This window comes from Mustela lutreola, chromosome 4, assembly GCF_030435805.1.
Source record: "Mustela lutreola isolate mMusLut2 chromosome 4, mMusLut2.pri, whole genome shotgun sequence".
In the NCBI taxonomy this organism is placed as follows: Eukaryota; Metazoa; Chordata; class Mammalia; order Carnivora; family Mustelidae; genus Mustela; species Mustela lutreola.
This window is the reverse complement of record NC_081293.1, coordinates 77,023,564-77,043,146: the sequence shown is the minus strand read 5'-3', so window position 1 is coordinate 77,043,146 and position 19,583 is coordinate 77,023,564. Positions and strand designations below refer to the sequence as shown.

The window sequence follows — 19,583 nt, the reverse complement described above, 5'->3', positions numbered from 1 at the left end:
CCAATGAATTAAAGCTCCTGAATTTTTGGTATTCGAGTTGCCACAATCTACCGAGGTAATGTTGGGCGAGTCTTCACGGTTTTCTTAAAAAAAAAAAAAAAAAAAAAAAAAAAAGCCGAATGTGATTTTCTGGGTTGTTGTTCTTTTTCTGGCATTCTAACATTAAAAACTCCAAGATATCAGTGATGGGAGCCAAAGTTCCCTTCAAAAGCCTCACTTTGCAGAAGCTCAGAGCAGGCTCAGTGGGGACTGAGGACATAAGGCTCTCTGCCTTGTTGGACAGACGTCCCTGCTCTTCTGAACTAGGTCAGAAGCAAGCATCAGATCCGCGCGGTGGGAACGCTGAGATGGGTCCAGATAAGAGCCTCAGGCTTGCGTCATCACCCTTCTGCCACCAGCCCAGCACGGGCGAGGCCGAGACCGTGGGCCGTCCGTTCTCAGGGACTCGCAGGTCCTGTTCTAGCTTCGGCTCCTTCACCAACCACATTCCAGGCGTCTCTAAGTTAGTGTGGCTGCTGTTGGCTCAGTTCATTTTTTTTTAGCTTTTGATGAAGTGATCAACGATTCATCAGCTGCCTGTAACACGCAGGGCTCATCACCACGTGTGCCCTCCTTAATACCATCACTCGGTTCCCCATCCCCCACCCACCCCGCTCACCCCTCCCCCCACCGTAACCCTCTGGTTCCCGGAGTCCAGAGTCTCTCATGGCTCGTCCATCTCCCTAAACAAAGAAATATGTCCCTTCCAATAATGGTTGGTTTTGTATTCTTTTATTTTCTTAAATTCTAACACACTCTTTACTCACAATGACAGTTGAGTCTGTCCTTCTGGCCTGCTTCAATAGCAGTAGGGTAAGGAAGTGCTCGCACCACCCCACGGTTGATCCGATTGGGACATTCCGGTCGTGAAAATAACTAGGCTGCAACTCAGCTGAGTTATTGCAGGTGATTTAATTGCCAGGTATTTGTCTCAGGAACCTCTCGGCATTAGCTCATGATTATAACCCAGAATAAAACCCTTTTGCGTGTGTCTGTTTAGTCGAGCCACAGAGAAATGGCTTAAATGTGGAAGATTCATTTTCTTCTAATCGATGATCTCATCCATTGCTAAGATGAGAAAATGTCCCATCATTCCTTGACATGTTAAATAAAACTACGTACCATCTCACTGATCTGCAGTTAAAGGACTAGCGGTGGGGGCGGTGTCTGGGTGGCTCAGTCAGCAAAGCTTCTGCCTTCGGCTCAAGTCATGGTTCCAGGGTCCTGGGATCCAGCCCGCATTGGGCTCCCCACCCTTCAGGAAGCCTCTTTCTCCCTCTCCCTCTCCCACTCCCCCTGCTTATGTTCCCTCTCTCACTGTCTCTTTCTGTCAAACAAATAAATAAATAAATAAAATCTTTAAAAAAAAAAAAAAGACTGATCATTGAAGTCTTTGAATGTGACTATAGAAGCTTGCAAAGTTTTCTGCAGACTCTGTATCTTTCCACTCTCCAAAGAAAGACAAAAACAAGGGAAAAAGAAAAAAGAAAAAATGGTCTTCCCTGGGGTTCCTGTTTCCTTATGGAAGAAGAACAAGGGTTTTATGGGCTGTCTCATATGCGCATCTCTCCAGGCAGTATGAAAGAAGGTTCTACCCAGCTAGAAGTTGAGGGCTGGTGACTGTGCCTTCTGGGAGGAGTGGGAGGGGCTGGTGGCATTGAGACATCCTGGGCCACGTTTCCATTCTGCTTCCAGCTCTTTCTTCCCTGTCCACCAAGCTTGTTGGATTTGCTTCCAAATTTGGGGGAAGAATCCTGGATGGAACATGTAGGAAAGCTTTTAAAGCTGTAGATCGTGCTGACGTTAGGATTGAATTGTGACATTGCCAGGAAAAGAAAAAAATCAATAAATGCAGATGTTGGATCATGCCAAGGATCTTGTCAGGCGTGTGGATTGTCTCCCACAGAATGGAGATGTGGCTTCTGATTCTGGTGGCATATTTGCTCCAAAGAGATGTGAATTCAGGATGTATGCCAACGAAAGCTGTGGATCCAGAAGCATTCATGAATATTGTAAGTTGGAGTTTTTCTGTGTTTGGGGGGAAAGGAAGTGGCTCACATACTTACTTTTGCATCTGTGTATTATCTGCATTATATATTATATTTCTATGTGGTGGTGATTTTTGATAGCAGAGCATAGACATAAATAAGCATGTTGTACTGGGAGGAATGCTAACCTGGGTATGTGTCAATAGCCTTCATCCTCCTTGAAGAAATTTGGTAGACTCAGGGGAATGACTTAATCCCTTGGCCCCAAGCACAATGTAAAATTTTCTTGGATTCTTCAGTTCATTCTAGGAGCACAGAAATCATCGTGGTATCTTAAGCCACACCCAGACCCTGTGCAATTCCACTCCACCTGTGATTTTTACTCCTATCCTTTTTGCTCCCATATTAGAAAGGGCTCAGTCCTCCCCGCTTACTGTCAGGACACCAGCTTCTAGAAGCATCCATTCTTCGTACCCTCTTTCGGACTGGGACCTCAGTCAACTGGCAAGAAGGGAGCCTTGGTGAAATCTAGAGAGGGCCTCATGTACGTAAGACTCATGAATGATGCAAGGTCCTTTTAGGTAATCCAGAGTGTTGGGCTTATGTTCAAGTTCTGTGTTGAGTTTAGGAAAGCCTGCCATAGAGTTAGACTCACCGCATGGCAGACACAGTGATCAAAATCTGTTGAGGTACGGCCCAATCAGTGGGTGGGATCATCCCCATTTTTCAAAACCAAGGACCTGAGAACAAGGAGCTGTAAGCAACTTCAGTTAGGCCGTACCACCGGCAGGTAGAAGAGCCACAGTTTAGATCTGGGCCTGCCTGGACACAAAGCTCATAATTGTAACCAACGTGCAATCAATCCTCCCGGGTGAGAAGAGGCTCCCACCAGCTTGCCGGCCCTGGGAGGATCCTACACACATTCCGCTGAGCTACTGCATGGAGGCAATGTCTTCGACTGGAGGCAGAACCGGTCTCCCCAAGCCTCACCCACTGGGTGTGCCGAGCACTGGGCGTTGTTGGGGCTTCAGGAACCCTAACACCAAAACCCACTGAGTCAGACTCTGCCATTGAGTGTTTACGCCTGGAGAGGCAAAGTAAAATAGGAAATCCATATAATTACTGGTGTACATTCGATGTATAGAATACGAGCTGTTCAGATCCTAAATGGATTTGATTCTGTAGATTGATTTATATGGATATAATCTAGCCTGTATTTGGGGTTACAACTGGCTTCTTGCTTGAGTCTTTCTAGCTAGTGTTAATTGAGCACCTAGCAATCCCTTGTTAATGTGCTAGTCAGTGATGTTCCAGAGACATCTACGAACGCCAAAAGACGCAAGTTCAGAACTTCCAGTCCAGCAGGAAAATAGACCCTCCATTACTAATTAGGATAGCTGTGAAATCAAAGATGAAAATAAAGAAGAGGGGGACCTAATCCAGGGAATTCAGGGAAGTTTTTCTGGAAAAAGATCTCTTAAGCAGAAGTCTGCCACTGAATGGGAGTGACTTGGGAAGGTGGGAGTGATTTTTAATTTTAGTAGTCACTATCGCTCATTGAATACCTACTACGTGCCAGGTAACCTAGTGATCATTCTAGATGCATTATCTCTTCACATTCCTTGCCAGAACCCCAGGGAGTAAAGACCGTGGGTATAGCTGATTTGCAGATGAGCAAATTAAAGAACAGGGACAGGTTAAGTAATTTTTCCAAGATCACACAGCTGCTTTGTGTATTAGTGTTAGAACCGGGAATAAAACTCAAGCAGGGGACCTCAAGGGCCTTTCTCTTAACTACTGTGCCCCCTTTCCCCAGGCACTACACTGGGCATTTCACACCTGGCTTTCTCCTCACGGTCCTGTTAAAGCTGAGAGAAGTGATACCCCACTCTGGGCGATGACGGTGGGCAGTAATAGGGAGGCTACTGAGGAGATTTCTGAAGCTTCCTGTTTTACAGAGTTTCTACGTGTGATATCTGTGTAGAGTAGGGGTCCTTTAACAGGGGTCAACATATAGGCAACCAGGAATCAGGAACCCCTAAAAGGCGATCCAAAAATGTGTCCAAAAAAAAAAAAAAAAGTCCCCGTGTCCATGTGTGTATCCATTTTTATCGGTCTCCTCAAATGCCCTGAGGGCTCCCTGACCTAAAAATGTTAAGAGCTCCTGTTCTTAAGCCTGTGCTTCTTAGAGGTGAAAAGAGCCACAGGGAACACGTGGCCTGAAGGTTCTCTGAAGCTGTCCTGGGAAGAATGCCTCGTTGACTTCATTGCAATTATCTGGTCCCATATCTGAAGTGAGCCTAGGAAACTATACCTCTAAGTGTCCCCAGAAAATTTCAGCATGTACCCAGGCTTTGAAATCAGGGTTCTGGTGTAGTGGTTCTTAAACATTAGAGTGAATCAGAATGTCCAAAGGCATTTGTTAAAACACAAATTGCTGGGACCTCTCCTCAGAGTTTCCAATTCAATCCCTTTGGTCCAGGGCCCACACTTTGAGAACCACATTCTAGTCCATTCTCTACATTAAAGGCAAAGAAAATAAATACTAGAGAGGGCTGGTTAGTTCTTCTAAGATAATATCAGTAAATGGGGAAAAGAAGGGACTCCTTTCTTTATCTTCCAGAGTCAAGGAATCTCTGTTTTACTTTTGGATCATTGAGAGTATAGCCATACAGAACTGAACTCAAAAGACACTGCTTTTTCCTTAGAGCGAAATCATCCGACATCAAGGTTATCCTTGTGAGGAGTACGAAGTTGTGACAGAAGATGGGTACATCCTTTCTGTTAACAGAATTCCTCAAGGCCCTGCGCAACTTAAAAAGACAGGTATAGTTCAACCACATACCATCCCAACATGGCAGCCTTCTCTATAGTAATGATTTCCTTGTGGTTAGAGTGTGTCGAGGGGAGTTTGGACTCTTATTATAGACTGGAACCCACTGTTTGTGCCAAAAGATAACTTCACCCCCCCCATTCTCCTCATCACCACCACCGCAGTTATCCCAAATATCCCCAATGATCTCAAAGAAACATAGTGTCTGCTTTGAAAAAAAAAAAAAAAAAAAAGACCTTCAAGAAAAGCCCATTTCTTGACCCATTCCCAACCCCTCTTATACAGATATTCTAGAATATCCACTGATGGTCTCTTGAACAGACCATACCAACCCTTGCTCATGGAGAATGCAAACTGCAATATGGCACCCACCACGCGTACTCTGTATTCCCTATCCGAAAAGCATTTCAAGTATTTGGGATGTTGCCAGCTTTTCGCTGAGGTTGTTTTTTTGTTTGTTTTTGCTTTTGTTTTTGTTTAAGAAATCGGACAATAGGTACACATTTTTAATTTTTTGATATATTTTTTCATGAAATTACATTTATCTTTTGTATGAGATTTTCAGCTACTGCTGGCTTTTTAAAAATAGTCACATTCATTACCAACGAAAGTGTGCTCGAGTTCTTTGAATTCTTTAGCTCGACGTTTATAGCAGCAACTATAATATTTACCATGAGTCCAGATAATACAGCTTCATACTGTGTTCTTTGCAAACAGCAGCTAGGATGCCGTGTGCTTTAATTGCATTAGTCTTTCTTAACTTTCACAATAATCTGAAGTGACTGGCTCTTCAGAGAGTTTAAGTAACTTGCCCAGAAGGCCTATGCTAGCACTTGCTAGAATATTGCAAAACTTGTGTTCAAATCAAGACCTGTCTGCCACTCTAGCCCACGTCCTTAATTAAGACCTGAGACTGCCGGCGAAGGCTATCCTCTTTGGTGTAAAGGAGCTTCAGGGTTCTGTTTTATTCTAATTTATACGTGTGCAGCTCTTTGAAAACCAGCTTTTTTTTTTTTTTTTCTAATATACCTCCTGCACAGCTGTGCTTTCTATAAGTCCAGCCTGCTCCAACCTTGGTGCGTTTGAAGCAGCCCCTTGCCACCTACTAGGGTCTGGCCTCTTATCCTGCCTACATTCCCTACAGCGCTTACCCCCTAGTATAATAGATAATTTGCTGGTTTATTATCTGTCTCTCGCAACCAAAATGTAAACTCCCTGGAAGCTGGGACTTTATCAATTTTATTGAAAACTATACAGCCAGTGCCTAAAAGAATGCCATGCACATTCTAGATGCCAATAAATCTGTGTGGAATGAATGAACGAATGAATTTTATACAAATAAACAGAGAGCCTGGAGATGCAAAAAGAACTTTTTGCTGAGCCCAGCAAATCGTAGGAGGTAAGCAAGGCACAGCTTTTCCAAGCAATCAAGCGACTGTGGCGGTGTCAGAACTCATGGGTCACCTGCACCCCTATTCGTGGATGGAGACTGTTCTCATATCCTGTTTACTTATACAGTTCTCTCAAAACCCCCAGAGTCAGGGAGTTCAACACACGGATCCATCTGCCCTTTGGATCTAGTTGGTGCAGAATACTCCCCTCTAGTGGCCAGTATTTTTCCTGCACCTCCCATTTAACCTCTTCAAGGAGAAAATCACCCAGTAGGCTGGGTCCTATCCTGATCCCTTTCACTAAAAAGAAGGATGGATGTTCTCTTTTATCATCACAATACATCTATCAAGAAATCAGGAAATTAACACTTATGGATATTAGTAGCTACTGCATAGCCCATATTCATACATTTTCAGTTATACCAAAGTCCTTTGTATTTGATCTTCCTTCTGGTCAGTTGTCTTATCCAAGGTCATATGCTACATTTAGTCTTCATGACTTTTTGTCTCCTTTATGAACTGAAACAAATTTCTCAAGTTTTGTCTCTTTTGACCTTGATATTTTTAAAGAGTCAGGGGCACAAGCGATCATGGGTCCCCGAGACCCTGACCCCGAGATCATGACCTGAGTCAAAATTAAGAGTCAACACTTAACCGACTGAGCCACCCAAGTGCCCCTAGACTCACACATTCTTAACTTATTCACTGGGATATGATTTATTGCTATCATTATTTATTTTGAATCTCAAATTTTCCCATATTTGAGCAATGGGGAGCTCCTTCAGGTGGCTTGTGAATTTTTTTTTGACATGAAGGGCCTGTAATCATTAAATCATTATACATATGATACCTATGGCAAATACATATATATATAATTTTATAATATGATTATATATATATATATATTTAATTATGTAATATATCATTATATTTATAATTACCTTAATTATTAGACTATGCTGTTTCCTGGGCACTTCCAATATCCTCAGCCCAGACACACCGAGTGAGAGTAAGAACTACAGAAATGCAACAATTGAACCCGAACTCTACCAATCGTTTCTCTACACCAGGCATCGTCGTATCTGCTCCCTGTGCACTATTTTACCTAGTCTTAACAAAAATCCCGTTTTTCTGGTAAAGAAATTGAGACACAGACAGGTTAAGTGACCAACTAATATAATCAATCTAACAAACAGCTAAATCAAAATTTGAACACGGTTCTGTTGAACTTGAAGGCGCTTGCACACGAGAGGGTAACAAGGAAGTTGGAGAACATGTCTAATGGCTGAAATTCTCTTGCACATAGGACCGAGGCCGGTGGTGTTCCTGCAGCACGGCCTGCTTGGGGACGCCAGCAACTGGATCTCCAACCTGCCCAACAACAGCCTGGGCTTCATTTTGGCAGATGCCGGTTTTGACGTGTGGCTGGGGAACAGCAGGGGGAACACCTGGTCTCGGAAACACAAGACCCTCTCCGTAGACCAAGATGAGTTCTGGGCTTTCAGGTATACCGGGTGGAGGCGGACACGGATGTCTTGGGGAGAACCGGGTAAAGAATAGGACTTCTAGCATTTGGATAATTTACTTTGGATGCACCATCTTGGTAGAGAGCCCCCAGTTGTTTTAATTTGGGGGAAGTAGTGGGGAGGATGGGTTTCCCCAATAGAAGAATGGGCCTGCCTAATAGGCCTGGCTAATAATGGTAGTTGGTGTCAGGTAGTTGAGAGAAGGTGTGTAGGTCCATGTCCTTGTAAATGCATATCCTGGAACAAACTCCCCCACCCCCGAATAATGACAAGGACTTGTACCCCCAGAAAGCAATGAGATCAGGCAACATTAGAGATATCAGGGAAACTAGTAAGCCCTAGGGATTATTAATTTGGCTAATACATATCTCACAGCTTCTAATGTTTTTGTGTAAATTACTTATCGGCATTTAACCTGCTCTTTATTTCAACCTATATCAGAGAAGGGCCCTGCGGCATTTTTAATCCTTTCCATACAAATGAATCCGTAAGGCCGGGTGTTGTTCCAATAACTATATAGCAGGACATTTCTACAAGGAGGCAGATCACGTGCTCAGTATATATTCATTGAGGATGATATCGCTCTGTGATACTACCTGGAGAAAACAGCAGGATGCAAATAGTGCAAGTGGTCTGTGAGCCCAGAGACCCCCATGTGTCACAGGGGTGAAACAAGTCCATCCTGAGGGGCATGGTCACAAGCTAGTGGGGCTGATGACTTGGGGGCTTGTTTGTAAACCCCAGGGGCTTCTTTCATTGTTTCTGATTATAATTTTTCATGTAACTTTGTCTTTTCCCCTTTATAGTTATGATGAGATGGCTAGGTTTGACCTTCCTGCAGTCATAAACTTTATTTTGCAGAAAACTGGCCAGGAAAAGATCTATTATGTCGGCTACTCACAGGGCACCACCATGGGTAGGTTCAATGGAGAGCAGGTTTGTATAGTCAGGGACATGGGCGTATGGTGCTCGGCAGTGCCTGGGGTCTGGCACCCGACCTTCTCTCATCTCTGGCTCTGTCTTCTTCGGTGACTCTTCTGGGACTGTGGAAGCCAGGGACTGAAGGAGCAGAAGGGGCAAGGACTCTGGCGGCAGGCAGATGTAGGATTAGATCACATCTGGCTCTACCATATCTTGGGTGAATGTCCTTGAGTGATTTGTCCAACACCTGTGGTCCCAGTTTCCTCATCCACAACATGAAGAGAGTAACTTCCTTGTAGGGGAGTCAGAGGTGTTCGAAGTTCAGGAACAATGTGGATCCTCTCTGTGAGGCAAGGGTTTTGTCTAAGACACAAATCTAAGTGCAGTTTCTGGCCCAGACAGCGCACTCAATCCCATTAAACAGTAAGAATGATTATTACACAACAGACAGGGCAGCTGGAGGATTCCATTCAAGTCTTTTTCCTTCCCTTCTATAGCCAATGTCTGGAATTTCATGCTGTTGTCCTTCTGCTTTTGGTGAATTTGTGAGAAACCGTAACTCACGGCCTCTGCTGGGTACAGGTCATTGCCAGGGAGACGGGAGTGGAGGCTATGTCCTCTGGCTCTCTCTCAGATCAAAGCCCGCAGGAAAAGTGTGTTTGGCTTAGACCGGGACAAGGAGGGATGCAGTGTGTGCCATGAGGAGAAGGCTCTCCTGCGAGGGCAGAGAGCACTCTTTGCCTTCACCCTGAGCCAAACCCAAAGGGGACGGCCAAGGAATGGGATTCTAAGGAGACAGGGGAGCACAGCCTCCCTGGAACTCAGGGCAGGAGTTCAGTGGGCTTATTTTTATTTGATGCTCTCTGGCGAGCAAAAAGGGTCCACCTTTCACATTTTCCTCTCTGGATTTTCCAATACCATGAACTGACTCTGGGGATGACACGTCTTGCCACACCCCTCACAGAAAGCAATTTGGGGTGTTAATACCTGCTTCCGCTTGAATGGCCAGAGGCCTCTGAGGTTCTCTTTGCTCTACATTCAAATTGTTCAGCTTGGCATTAAGACAAAGGTGCTGATGATGAACCAAATGCCCTTTCGAGACGAGAAAGGGAACAAAAAAGCATAATAGGATTCCTCTGGTTGTCAACCATGGAGCTGCTTAGATGGAGGACTTATACTAGGTTTGCATAAAGAAAAAGTATCGCTGGGAGAAGTCAGCTAGAGTTCTCAAACTTGACATTCAAGGGGAGTTCTAATAGGGTCACAATGCAGCAGGAATAGAGTTTAATGGAGTTCCAACCCAGTCCTACTGATGGTGCAGCTGGGAGGGCAAGAGGAATGAGTCACTCTTGGGCCTGCCTTTGCATGTGGCTGCCAAGCCTGATCACGTGGAGAGAACAGTGTGGGAGGACACTTTCTTCAGGAATACTCACTCACCTCCGGGAACTGGAGGAAGTCACGTGACACAGGTCTTCCTCTGCCCAGCTCCCCTCCCCCTCAAGCTGCAAATACAGCCTAGACAGGGAGTTCACAGAGGCAGAGTATTTCAAATACAGTGACCAAGCTGTGGCTTTATGTGATAGCCTTTTTTTTTCTCACCAAGGCTCCACAGAGATGGTCCCCACATGCTGGTAACTCAGAGACTTTCACAGACATAAAAACTGAGGCACAGATTGATTTAGCCAGGGTCCCAGACCTGGTCTATGACAAAAATAGGAGCTGGGACCCAGTTCAGTAGATAGCTTGTCTATTAGATCATGGTACAGTTAGGGTTCCAGAAAATGTAGGCATCAAGGAGGCCAGCGGAAATCCTACTATCCCAACACCCATTATACTACAGAACCTGCTTCATACTGATAAATAGGCAAGTTCTCTAATTCTCAATTTCATTCACTGTGAAGTAGAGATCTGTTAAAAGTACCTCACGAGAGTCTAAGAATTCAATGAGGTAAGAACCACAAAAGTGCCCTGAAAAGTGTCCAGCACACAGTTACTTCTCTGAATATATGTTTTCTCAAAGTCTGTACCATTAGACTCAATAGTTTAATTCAATAATGCAGGGAGAACCTACTAGCTAGAAGGTAGATGCCAGGTGTTGTAGGGAACACTGAGGTGTATGGCTGCTGGTGTTTTCCCCATCAAGGAGCTCAAACTTTCCTAGGACAATTAAGATACAATCACTCATAGTTACTGAAATAACTTGATAAGAGTACAATTATCATCTTATGGATTCTAGGATACACAGTATCCACACTGACCTGTCTCTTCTCTTGTAGGCTTTATTGCTTTTTCCACCATGCCAGAGTTGGCTCAGAAAATCAAAATGTATTTTGCATTAGCGCCCATAGCCACTGTTAAACATGCAAAAGGCCCTAGTACCAAATTTTTGTTGCTTCCGGATATGATGATCAAGGTACGTGACTCCTCAGATAATTCCTTGTGTGCATAGACGAGTCCTCCAACCCAGCTCGCTAAGACATACAGACACCCCCAACTCACAATAGCTTGACTTCATGGCCTTCTGACTTAATGACGGTGCAAAAGTGATACACTTTTAGCAGAAATCATACTTAGAATTTTTTTTAAGATTTTTTTAAAAGATTGTATTTATTTATTTGACAGAGAGTAGGCAAAGGCAGGCAGAGAGAGAGGGGGAAGCAGGCTCCCCACCAAGCAGAGAGCCCGACGCAGGGTTCGATCCCAGGACCCTGAGATCACAACCCGAGCCAAAGGCAGAGGCTTTAACCCACTGAGCCACCCAGGCACCCCTGAATGTTGAAGTTTTCCTGGGCTAGTGATATTGGAGACAAACCTCTCTCATGAGGTAGGCAGCAGCCACAGTTCCCAGGCTTTGACTTACCAATATTTGCAACTTAGAATGGGCTTATTGGGGACATGACTCCATTATCAGTTTTGGAAGGTCTGTATGCTCTTAAACTAGATACACTTCTTTTTCACTGTAACGTAACGACTACGATTCCATGTCGTTTTTTAACAGGGACTGTTTGGCAAGAAGGAATTTCTGTACCAGACCAGATTCTTCAGACAGCTTGCTATTTACCTGTGTGGTCAGATAATTATGGATCAGATTTGTAGCAACGTCATGTTACTAATGGGAGGATTTAATACGAACAACATGAACATGGTAAATGGGAACCTCATCCATTCTTAGTTTTCCAAAGCAAAACGAGGAGTGAGTCTCACCTCCTGAGAGTGAGCTAATGCCAGGGGAGACGTACCGCGTCTTCTTCAAATCATACTCACGTGCGGAAAATACTTCAACGCTGAGTCGAGGCTGGCATGAGGGCATTGCTAGACATAGACGTCATAGATGGTGGATGGAAAGCCCCTTTACTACATGAGGTGACCGTATGCAAAAGAGAGAGCTGCCGGGCATCGGGGAACTCATCTTTCTTCTTGGGTCCTTCTAATTTGTCAATTCATGGGACATCCCAGAGCTTCATTTGAGCTTTGGCATAGCCTTCATCAGGGGGTCACCGTGAGGCTTCCTCAGAAAGCACACTTGGGGGCAAAAAAATAGTGTGCACAGCGATTTGGGGTTATACCCTTGGAATGATGCTAGGGAAGGGAAGGAAGCAGGATTCGGTAGGTTGAAAACATCAAGCTGTGATGCAGCTGGATGTGAAGGTGGGGTGACCCTTCCAAGCTGTCCCAAGTTAGAGTGAGAGGGTCGGTCTCTATACTCTCACCTCAACCTGTCATTTGCTACAGATGTCGCCAGGGGAGACCCTGGGCAGGGCAGCTCTCTGCACGTGGGGTGGCCCCCCAAGGAAGCCTAGCAGTGGGCTGCTATCTACCAGCAGCTTCTCTAGAAGCTGGAGGAACACATCTTTCACTCCAGAAATTTTTTTTCTTTTTTATATAATAATATGACCAATCGCTACTGTTTGATAAGCATTTGTTATGTGCCGGGCTGAGTGCTTCTCTGTTAACAATCCTATGAGACAGGAGTCATCAGTAGCCCCCTCTCATAGACGAGTGTCCCGAGATCTCATGAATTCAACTACTCCCAAATCGACCTAAACAGAGAATGGCAGAGGTGGGATTTGAATCCAGTTTAGTTCCCTTGTCCTTACTTATTCTGACAAGGTGTTTTTTTTTTTTTTTTTTTTAAAGAAATCAGTTGTCTAAAGAGCAACTCTTCTGAGATGACAAATACAGGTGTCCTGGGACACACTCAGTGGCATTTTTATTTACACACATGTGTATATTACTGTTCTGTGAATAATTGCTGATAACTTGATGATATTCCCGTTTCTTAGTCTAACACCCTGCAGACGTGGTCTGGCCAAGGCACACGTCTTGTGGGTTTCCCATGCCCTACGAACCACTTGTGTTCTGTTACAGAGCCGAGCAAATGTGTACGTCGCTCATACGCTGGCAGGAACATCCGTGCAAAATATCCTGCACTGGAGCCAGGTAGGAAGGCTAACTCCGTCGTCTTTGCCGCGGGTCTCTGCATACATTGTCTAGGGCACTCAAAGCTTGTCTCTTGACAGCCAAGGTTTATTTCACATTTATTTCTGGATAGAATATGATCTTGTCAATGCTGTTGCCACCATGATCCAGAACCCTGAATCTCTTTTCAGGAGATAGTGGCAGGGAGGGGAGGGTTGGCCCAAGGAATCCTCAGTGGACCTTGAGAGTGTGACTTCAGGTGGTCCAAGTGAGACCTTCCTCTGCCTCTAGTCACCTCACAGAGGAGGCCGGAGATCACGTTTCCGTTCTTTTTCTGGGCTCCTCCGGCACAATTCAGAGGAGAACCTAATTCAGAGGAGAACTTCGTGCTGCAGACTTCACCCCCAATCACTGATCACCAGTCACTGTCTCTGTCTCTGGGGGCCACGAGCCCTTCTCGGATCACCCAGGATGCATTCAGGGACCGTGCGGAGGCTAATTCCTGTGTCACTATAAGGAAGCACTGTGCCTAATCTCGCTCCTTATAGACGATATTGAAGGGTGGCCGATTTGCTGTGGAAATAAGGATGGAGATAAAGATAGAGAGCCAGAACACAGCTAACCTTGGGTCCTCATCTACTCCAGCCATAATCTCGTTGAACAAAACCCGGAGGGCTCCGAATTCAAGAATACTGAGGGTGAAATTTAAAAATCACAAATATCAGTCCGGTTTGCTCTGAGGATTTAGAGCCTAGTTAAATTGTTCCTCTAAGGTCGTGGTTCTATGTGTGTGTGAGTGTGTGCCTGTAAATGGGGAGGGAGACCTTACAATCAAAAGGAACGAAGAAGTCTGCCCTGGGTGAAATTCCGGTCACCTTCTCCTGGGATCACCGCACGGAAGGGCTCTAGTGGGCGTTCTCCCGTCGCAGTCCGCGGAGGTGTGCAGGACAGCCACCTGTCGTGGACCACGGTAGGGATGCACTTTCTGGATTTGAAGGACAAGGTGGCAAGAGCATCTCCAGTGCAGCTTTCTTCCCAAAAGGGCCTTACTCTCTTGCCCAGATGCTTTCTCGAAGATTCTCCTAACACTGAAGGGAAGGGCAGCCTCAGATTTTGCCCTCCGCTGGCTTAGCACCTGCACGCCCCTCCCGCCACCCTTATCCAGGGACGCGTTTGAAGACCATGTCCATCTGTCTCCTTTTAGGCAATGAATTCTGGGGAACTCCGGGCATATGACTGGGGGAGCGAGACCAAAAATCTGGAGAAGGGCAATCAGGTATGAAAATCAAACACATCCTCCTGAAATAAAAGGGAGGGAAGTGATAACGACGGTTTTCTGTAGAAGCGGGAATAAAAATACGAGTTCGGGCTTGACTCCATTTGAAAAGAGAGAAGCTCCCAGCTTCTACGATAGGCTTCCTGCTTTCCTAAAGTTCTCATCAGGAGAACTTTCCTGATGAGTCTGCCACCATGAACAGGACCCTTGGGCTTCTGAGGAGTAAGAGGACATAGATCTAGTGAAGGGAAGAGTGTAGGCTGTGGTGGTTGCTAGAAGGACCCTTTTAGGATCAATAAATGAAAATAAAAAATAAAACCAGGAATGAGGATGGCAGGGGTGAGTTTCCTTCATGGCCCATAAAAGAGCAAGTAAGGGTTGCTTGTGAGTCCTGCTTCCGTCTCTCATCTGTGGGGTCATGGATAGGCTGCTTTCATTCTGCTGATCCTGATGTCTTTATCTTTAAAAATGATTGGACTGGGGTGCCTGGGTGGCTGAGTCGGTTAAGCATCCAACTCTTGAACTCAGCTCAGGTCTTGATCTCAGGGTCATGAGTTCAAGCCCGGCATGGGGCTCCATGCTCGGTATGCAGCCTACTTAAAAGATGATGATGATGATGATGATGATGATGATGATGATTAATTGGACTAGATAATCTTTTTAAAAAGATATTTATTTATGTGACACAGAGAGAGTACAAGCAGAAGGAGAAGCAGAGAGAGAAGCAGATTCCCTGTTGAGCAGGGAGCCCAATGCAGGGCTCCATCCCAGGACCCTGGGATCCTGACCTGAGCTGAAGGCAGACGCTTAACTGACTGAGCCACCCAGGTTCCCCCAGGATTAGATTTTCCTTAAGAGTTTTGCTGGTCACACTTTTAACACATCTGTCATTTGCAAGTGAGAAGTATGAAAAGTTATTACCTTATCTAAGAAAATGCACAGCTGGGCACCTGGGTGGCTCAGTGGGTTAAGCCTCTGTCTTTGGCTCAGGTCATGATCTCGGGGTCTTGGGATCGAATTCCTCATCGGACTCTCTGCTTGGCGGGGGTCTGCTTCCTCCTCTCTCTCTCTCTCTCTCTCTGCATACTTGTGATCTCTGTCTGTCAAATAAATAAGTAAAATCTTAAAAAAAAAAAAAAAAGAAAATGCACAGCCAATGCTCTAGAACAAAATGAACAGGTGTGGAGAGTCAGAAGGGAGAGTTATGCTCCTCTGAGCAGAAGATCCCCACTGAAGATCATTGGTTATCTTGTGTGTGAACGCAAAGAAATTCTGACCATAGGAACATCAAGCTAGAGGGAGCCCAGCAGACAGAGGCCAACCTCTGAGAATCTTGGATCATACATAATATCCACTCCCGTCCATCAGTCTAGATCCAAAAGCCTAGGAAATGGGATAGACTGGGGAGTGCCCTGACTAGCAAACTCTAAGTCACAGGCATCTGCTACTTTTTTTTTTCTTTAAGATTTTATTTATTTATTTGACAGACAGAGATCACATGTAGGCAGAGAGGCAGGCAGAGAGAGAGGGGAAGCAGGCTCCCTGTGGAGCAGAGAGTCCAATGTGGGGCTCGATCCCAGGACCCTGAGATCATGACCCACTGAGCCACCCAGGCGCCCCCATTTGCTGCTTTTTATTAGGTCCTTCTTCGCCATTTCCTAAAACATGTCTTTGGAGAAAGCATTCCGGCTCCAAGATGGTTTTCAATGACCAACATTAATGTTTTAAACTCTAGAGAGAGCAGCTCACACGACGTAGGCCCCAGGAAAGAAAAAGAAAACACGCATGCAAAAAAAAGGCATTCTAGAATCGCAGCACCTTAGAGTTCGACCTGAATTCAGGTGCCTGTAAAATAAAAAATATATATGACTTGTGCCGTGGAATGCACCAAGTTTTCATATCTAATTTAGAGCATGAAAGGTGACTTTGATCATCTCTGTGGGGGAGGGGGGCATGGGGAGATTTCCTCCCCCCACACACCGCAGACAGGCAAGTCTCCAGACCCCAGCTGGGTGACCTGCTATCTACCTCAATCCTGACACTACCTGGAGAGAGTGTCAGAGTAAGGACTTGGTGTGCTAAGACTGCCCTCCAGTTCACACACCGGTCTCAAGTCTAGGTTCTTCTTGTGCTTCTGACCCACAGGTCAGAAAAATTCTGAAAAATTCTAACAGCCCTCTCCTTGGGTTCTATTAATTTGCCAGGTTGGCTCGCAGAACTCAGAGAGACATTTTGCTTCCTAGATCACCCCTTTATGACAAAAGACCGTAACTGAGGAGCAGCCAGAAGGAATAATTACAGGGGACAAGGTATGGAGGAAGGGCAAGGAGTTTCCAGCTCTCTCCCAGCCCACGGCTTTCCCCAAATCTCCATGTGTTCGCCAGCCTGGAAGCTCCCCAACCTTGTTGAGGGTTTTTATAGAGGCTTTTATCACATAGGCATGATTGATTCAATTATTGGCCATTGGCGATTGAACTCAATGTCCAGCGTCCTCCTCTCCCTAGAGGCTGGGGGCAGCCCTGAAAGTTCTAACCCTCCATTCACAGGCTTGGCTCCACTGGCTCCACTTGGCTCCAATGGCCCCCATCCTTACCTCAAGTCCAAAAGCCACCTCACTGACTTAAGAAAAGACACTTACTAACTCTCATCACTGGGTAAAATCCAAGAGTAAAGAATTCTGTGCCAGAAGTGGGGATAAAGTGCAAATATATACTCCTTATTGCAAATCACAATCTCAGGTTAGAACTCAAAATTCTTAGAGAGTCAACCAGGACTCCTGGGTTGAAGCCCTTGGCTCCATGGTGGATTTTCTGAGAAGAATTGGGGCTCAGCTTTACTGTGGAAAGTTCTGGATGCTTGATTAGAGCTCAGCTCTAATCTAAGGATGCTGATCAGAGGAGCTCAGCCAGCCGGTCTGATCAAGAAGCACCATTTGAATAAGAGAGATCATCAGTTTGGAATCCTACATACCTTTCTTCAGGTGACAGGGACTGGAGCAAAAGTATAATTGTTACTTTTCCCCCAAACCCCAGGCTCAAACAACCCTAGTTCTAGTGCCATTGACTTCCCCAGGTTTTGAGCTTGGACTGCCTCAAGGCCTCTTTGCTCTCCCAGAAAGTCTCTGTGAAGACTTAGCGACCTTCTCGGGGCTCCAATCTCTTGCCTTTCTCTCGAGAATATCTCTCCTTCTGACCCCTCTGAAATTTGTGAAATCAGCCTTTAAAAGGACAGGAACATTATCTTCCAAAGCCAACGTATGTGTTAAATATTTACTAATAGGGAGAAAACGAATTGAAAATTCATGCTTAAGGTGGAAGGTCACTTACATGGTTTGTCACTTAACTTTGTAAGTGGTTACAAGTGTTATCCCCATTTTACAGATGAAGAAACCGAGGCTAACCAACTGTACCTCCAAGTAGGGGCTGAACAGACACTCTAAATGCAGTCCCCTTTGGCTGCAGCACCCATGTTTCTTTCTGCACAACACACGGCATATTTTGACTTGGTTGGCTTGAAATAGAAGTTGTGGCCCACATGTTATCGATAGCTAAAAAACCATTCCTTTTTTTCTAGCCAACTCCCATAAGGTACAAAGTCAGAGACATGACGGTCCCCACCGCAATGTGGTCCGGGGGTCAGGACTGGCTTTCAAATCCAGAGGACATGAAGACGCTGCTCTCCGAGGTGACGAATCTCATCTACCATAAGCACATTCCGGAATGGGCACATGTGGATTTCATCTGGGGCTTGGACGCTCCTCACCGTGTGTACAACGAGATCATACATCTGATGAAGCAGGAGGACACCAGCTTCTCCCAGGGAACATGCGGGGTCAGCCTGTGAAACATCTTGATACTGACGAGTCTTGGGTGGCCAGGGGGTGGGGTGGGGGGTGGTCCCTGATTGGAGGACTTTCACGATTTTAAGAACTGGAAACCTCCCATATGGGGGTGGGGGAGGGTCAGGGAGTAGTGGAGAAGGGAGGGCGAAGCTAGAGTACACATGACACTAAAACGGACATTTAAATTTTTTCCAACTAATTAAAATTTGCATTGGGTGAACATAGGTTTCACGTGTTATTTTACATTCTGCCATCCTGAAGAGTTGGTCTTACCTGATAACTAGAAATTAGCTAGGACTAATTAGCTAGGACATTAGCTATATGTCATTCATGCAGACCCCTTTACAATGTTAATTTTTTTCTAGAAGCCATATTTTGGGAACAGTCAAGAAAAGGGATGGATTGGGACAGAGGCAGAAGTCTTAAATCTCAGAACTGTTGTAACTATAACACAATAAGGAAGATACTTTCACCTTATTGCCATAAAGACATCACACTACCTCAGGAAGCTGAACTGCTTTATTATTATTATTATTATTATTATTATTGTAATTATTAACCTGTAATGTGTTATTTGTTTCATGGGTACAGGTCTGATTCCCCAGTCTTACACAATTCACAGCACTTACCATAGCACATACCCTCCCACGAAGCTGAGCTGCTGTAAGAAAGAGAGAGAGAGTGGGAGGGAAAAAGAACGGTATGGACGAAATGTATTTTAAGCATCATTAGGGAGGGCCAAGTTTAAGAGTTGAGTCTCAGAGGAAGTGATCTAGTAAGATATTCAGTGACTTTTCCAGTAAGTACATTACACCCTGCATGAAGGACAACCATGTTTCAGTACCTAGTGCCAAGTTCAAGCTCATATGAGCGTTTACTGCCTGAGGCTACCAATGCCTGGCCCTGTTTCCTGCCTTCAAAAATTAAAAACCGGGAAGAAAGCTTTAGAAGGTTATGAGCAAAATGACACAAACGGTCACATATTCTGTCTTTGGATCTCGGCAAGAGCCCAAACTCACCCACAAATCTGGATTTACGTCTTTAGAAAAATGGTCAGCGTTCACACAGTTTCAAAGATGACAGTTAACAGATTACATGAGTGAGAGCATAATTTTACAAACCAAATCGGAGGTATACTGGTGTGTAAAGTTCATGTTTATTCGACTCCCCAGAGCCACCTGCTGACCTCATTCAATGCAAATGTGTCTTAAATAATCTTTTTTTAATTTTTTATTTTTTATAAACATATATTTTTATCCCCAGGGGTACAGGTCTGTGAATCACCAGGTTTACACACTTCACAGCACTCACCAAAGCATACACCCTCCCCAATGTCCATAATCCCACCC

At 45.1% G+C, this 19,583-nt stretch overlaps 1 protein-coding gene across 1 annotated transcript; it reads left to right on the top strand.

Moving 5' to 3' along the window:
* The first annotated feature begins 1,904 nt into the window (after positions 1 to 1,904).
* LIPM (lipase family member M) lies at positions 1,905 to 18,250 on the top strand. The gene is made up of 9 exons (XM_059172471.1): positions 1,905 to 2,051; positions 4,736 to 4,853; positions 7,558 to 7,756; positions 8,584 to 8,693; positions 10,975 to 11,111; positions 11,697 to 11,843; positions 13,067 to 13,138; positions 14,322 to 14,393; positions 17,967 to 18,250. The coding sequence occupies exons 1-9, from the start codon at positions 1,905 to 1,907 to the stop codon at positions 18,234 to 18,236; spliced, it is 1,272 nt and encodes a 423-aa protein (XP_059028454.1). The 3' UTR covers positions 18,237 to 18,250.
* The last annotated feature ends 1,333 nt before the right edge of the window (positions 18,251 to 19,583 follow it).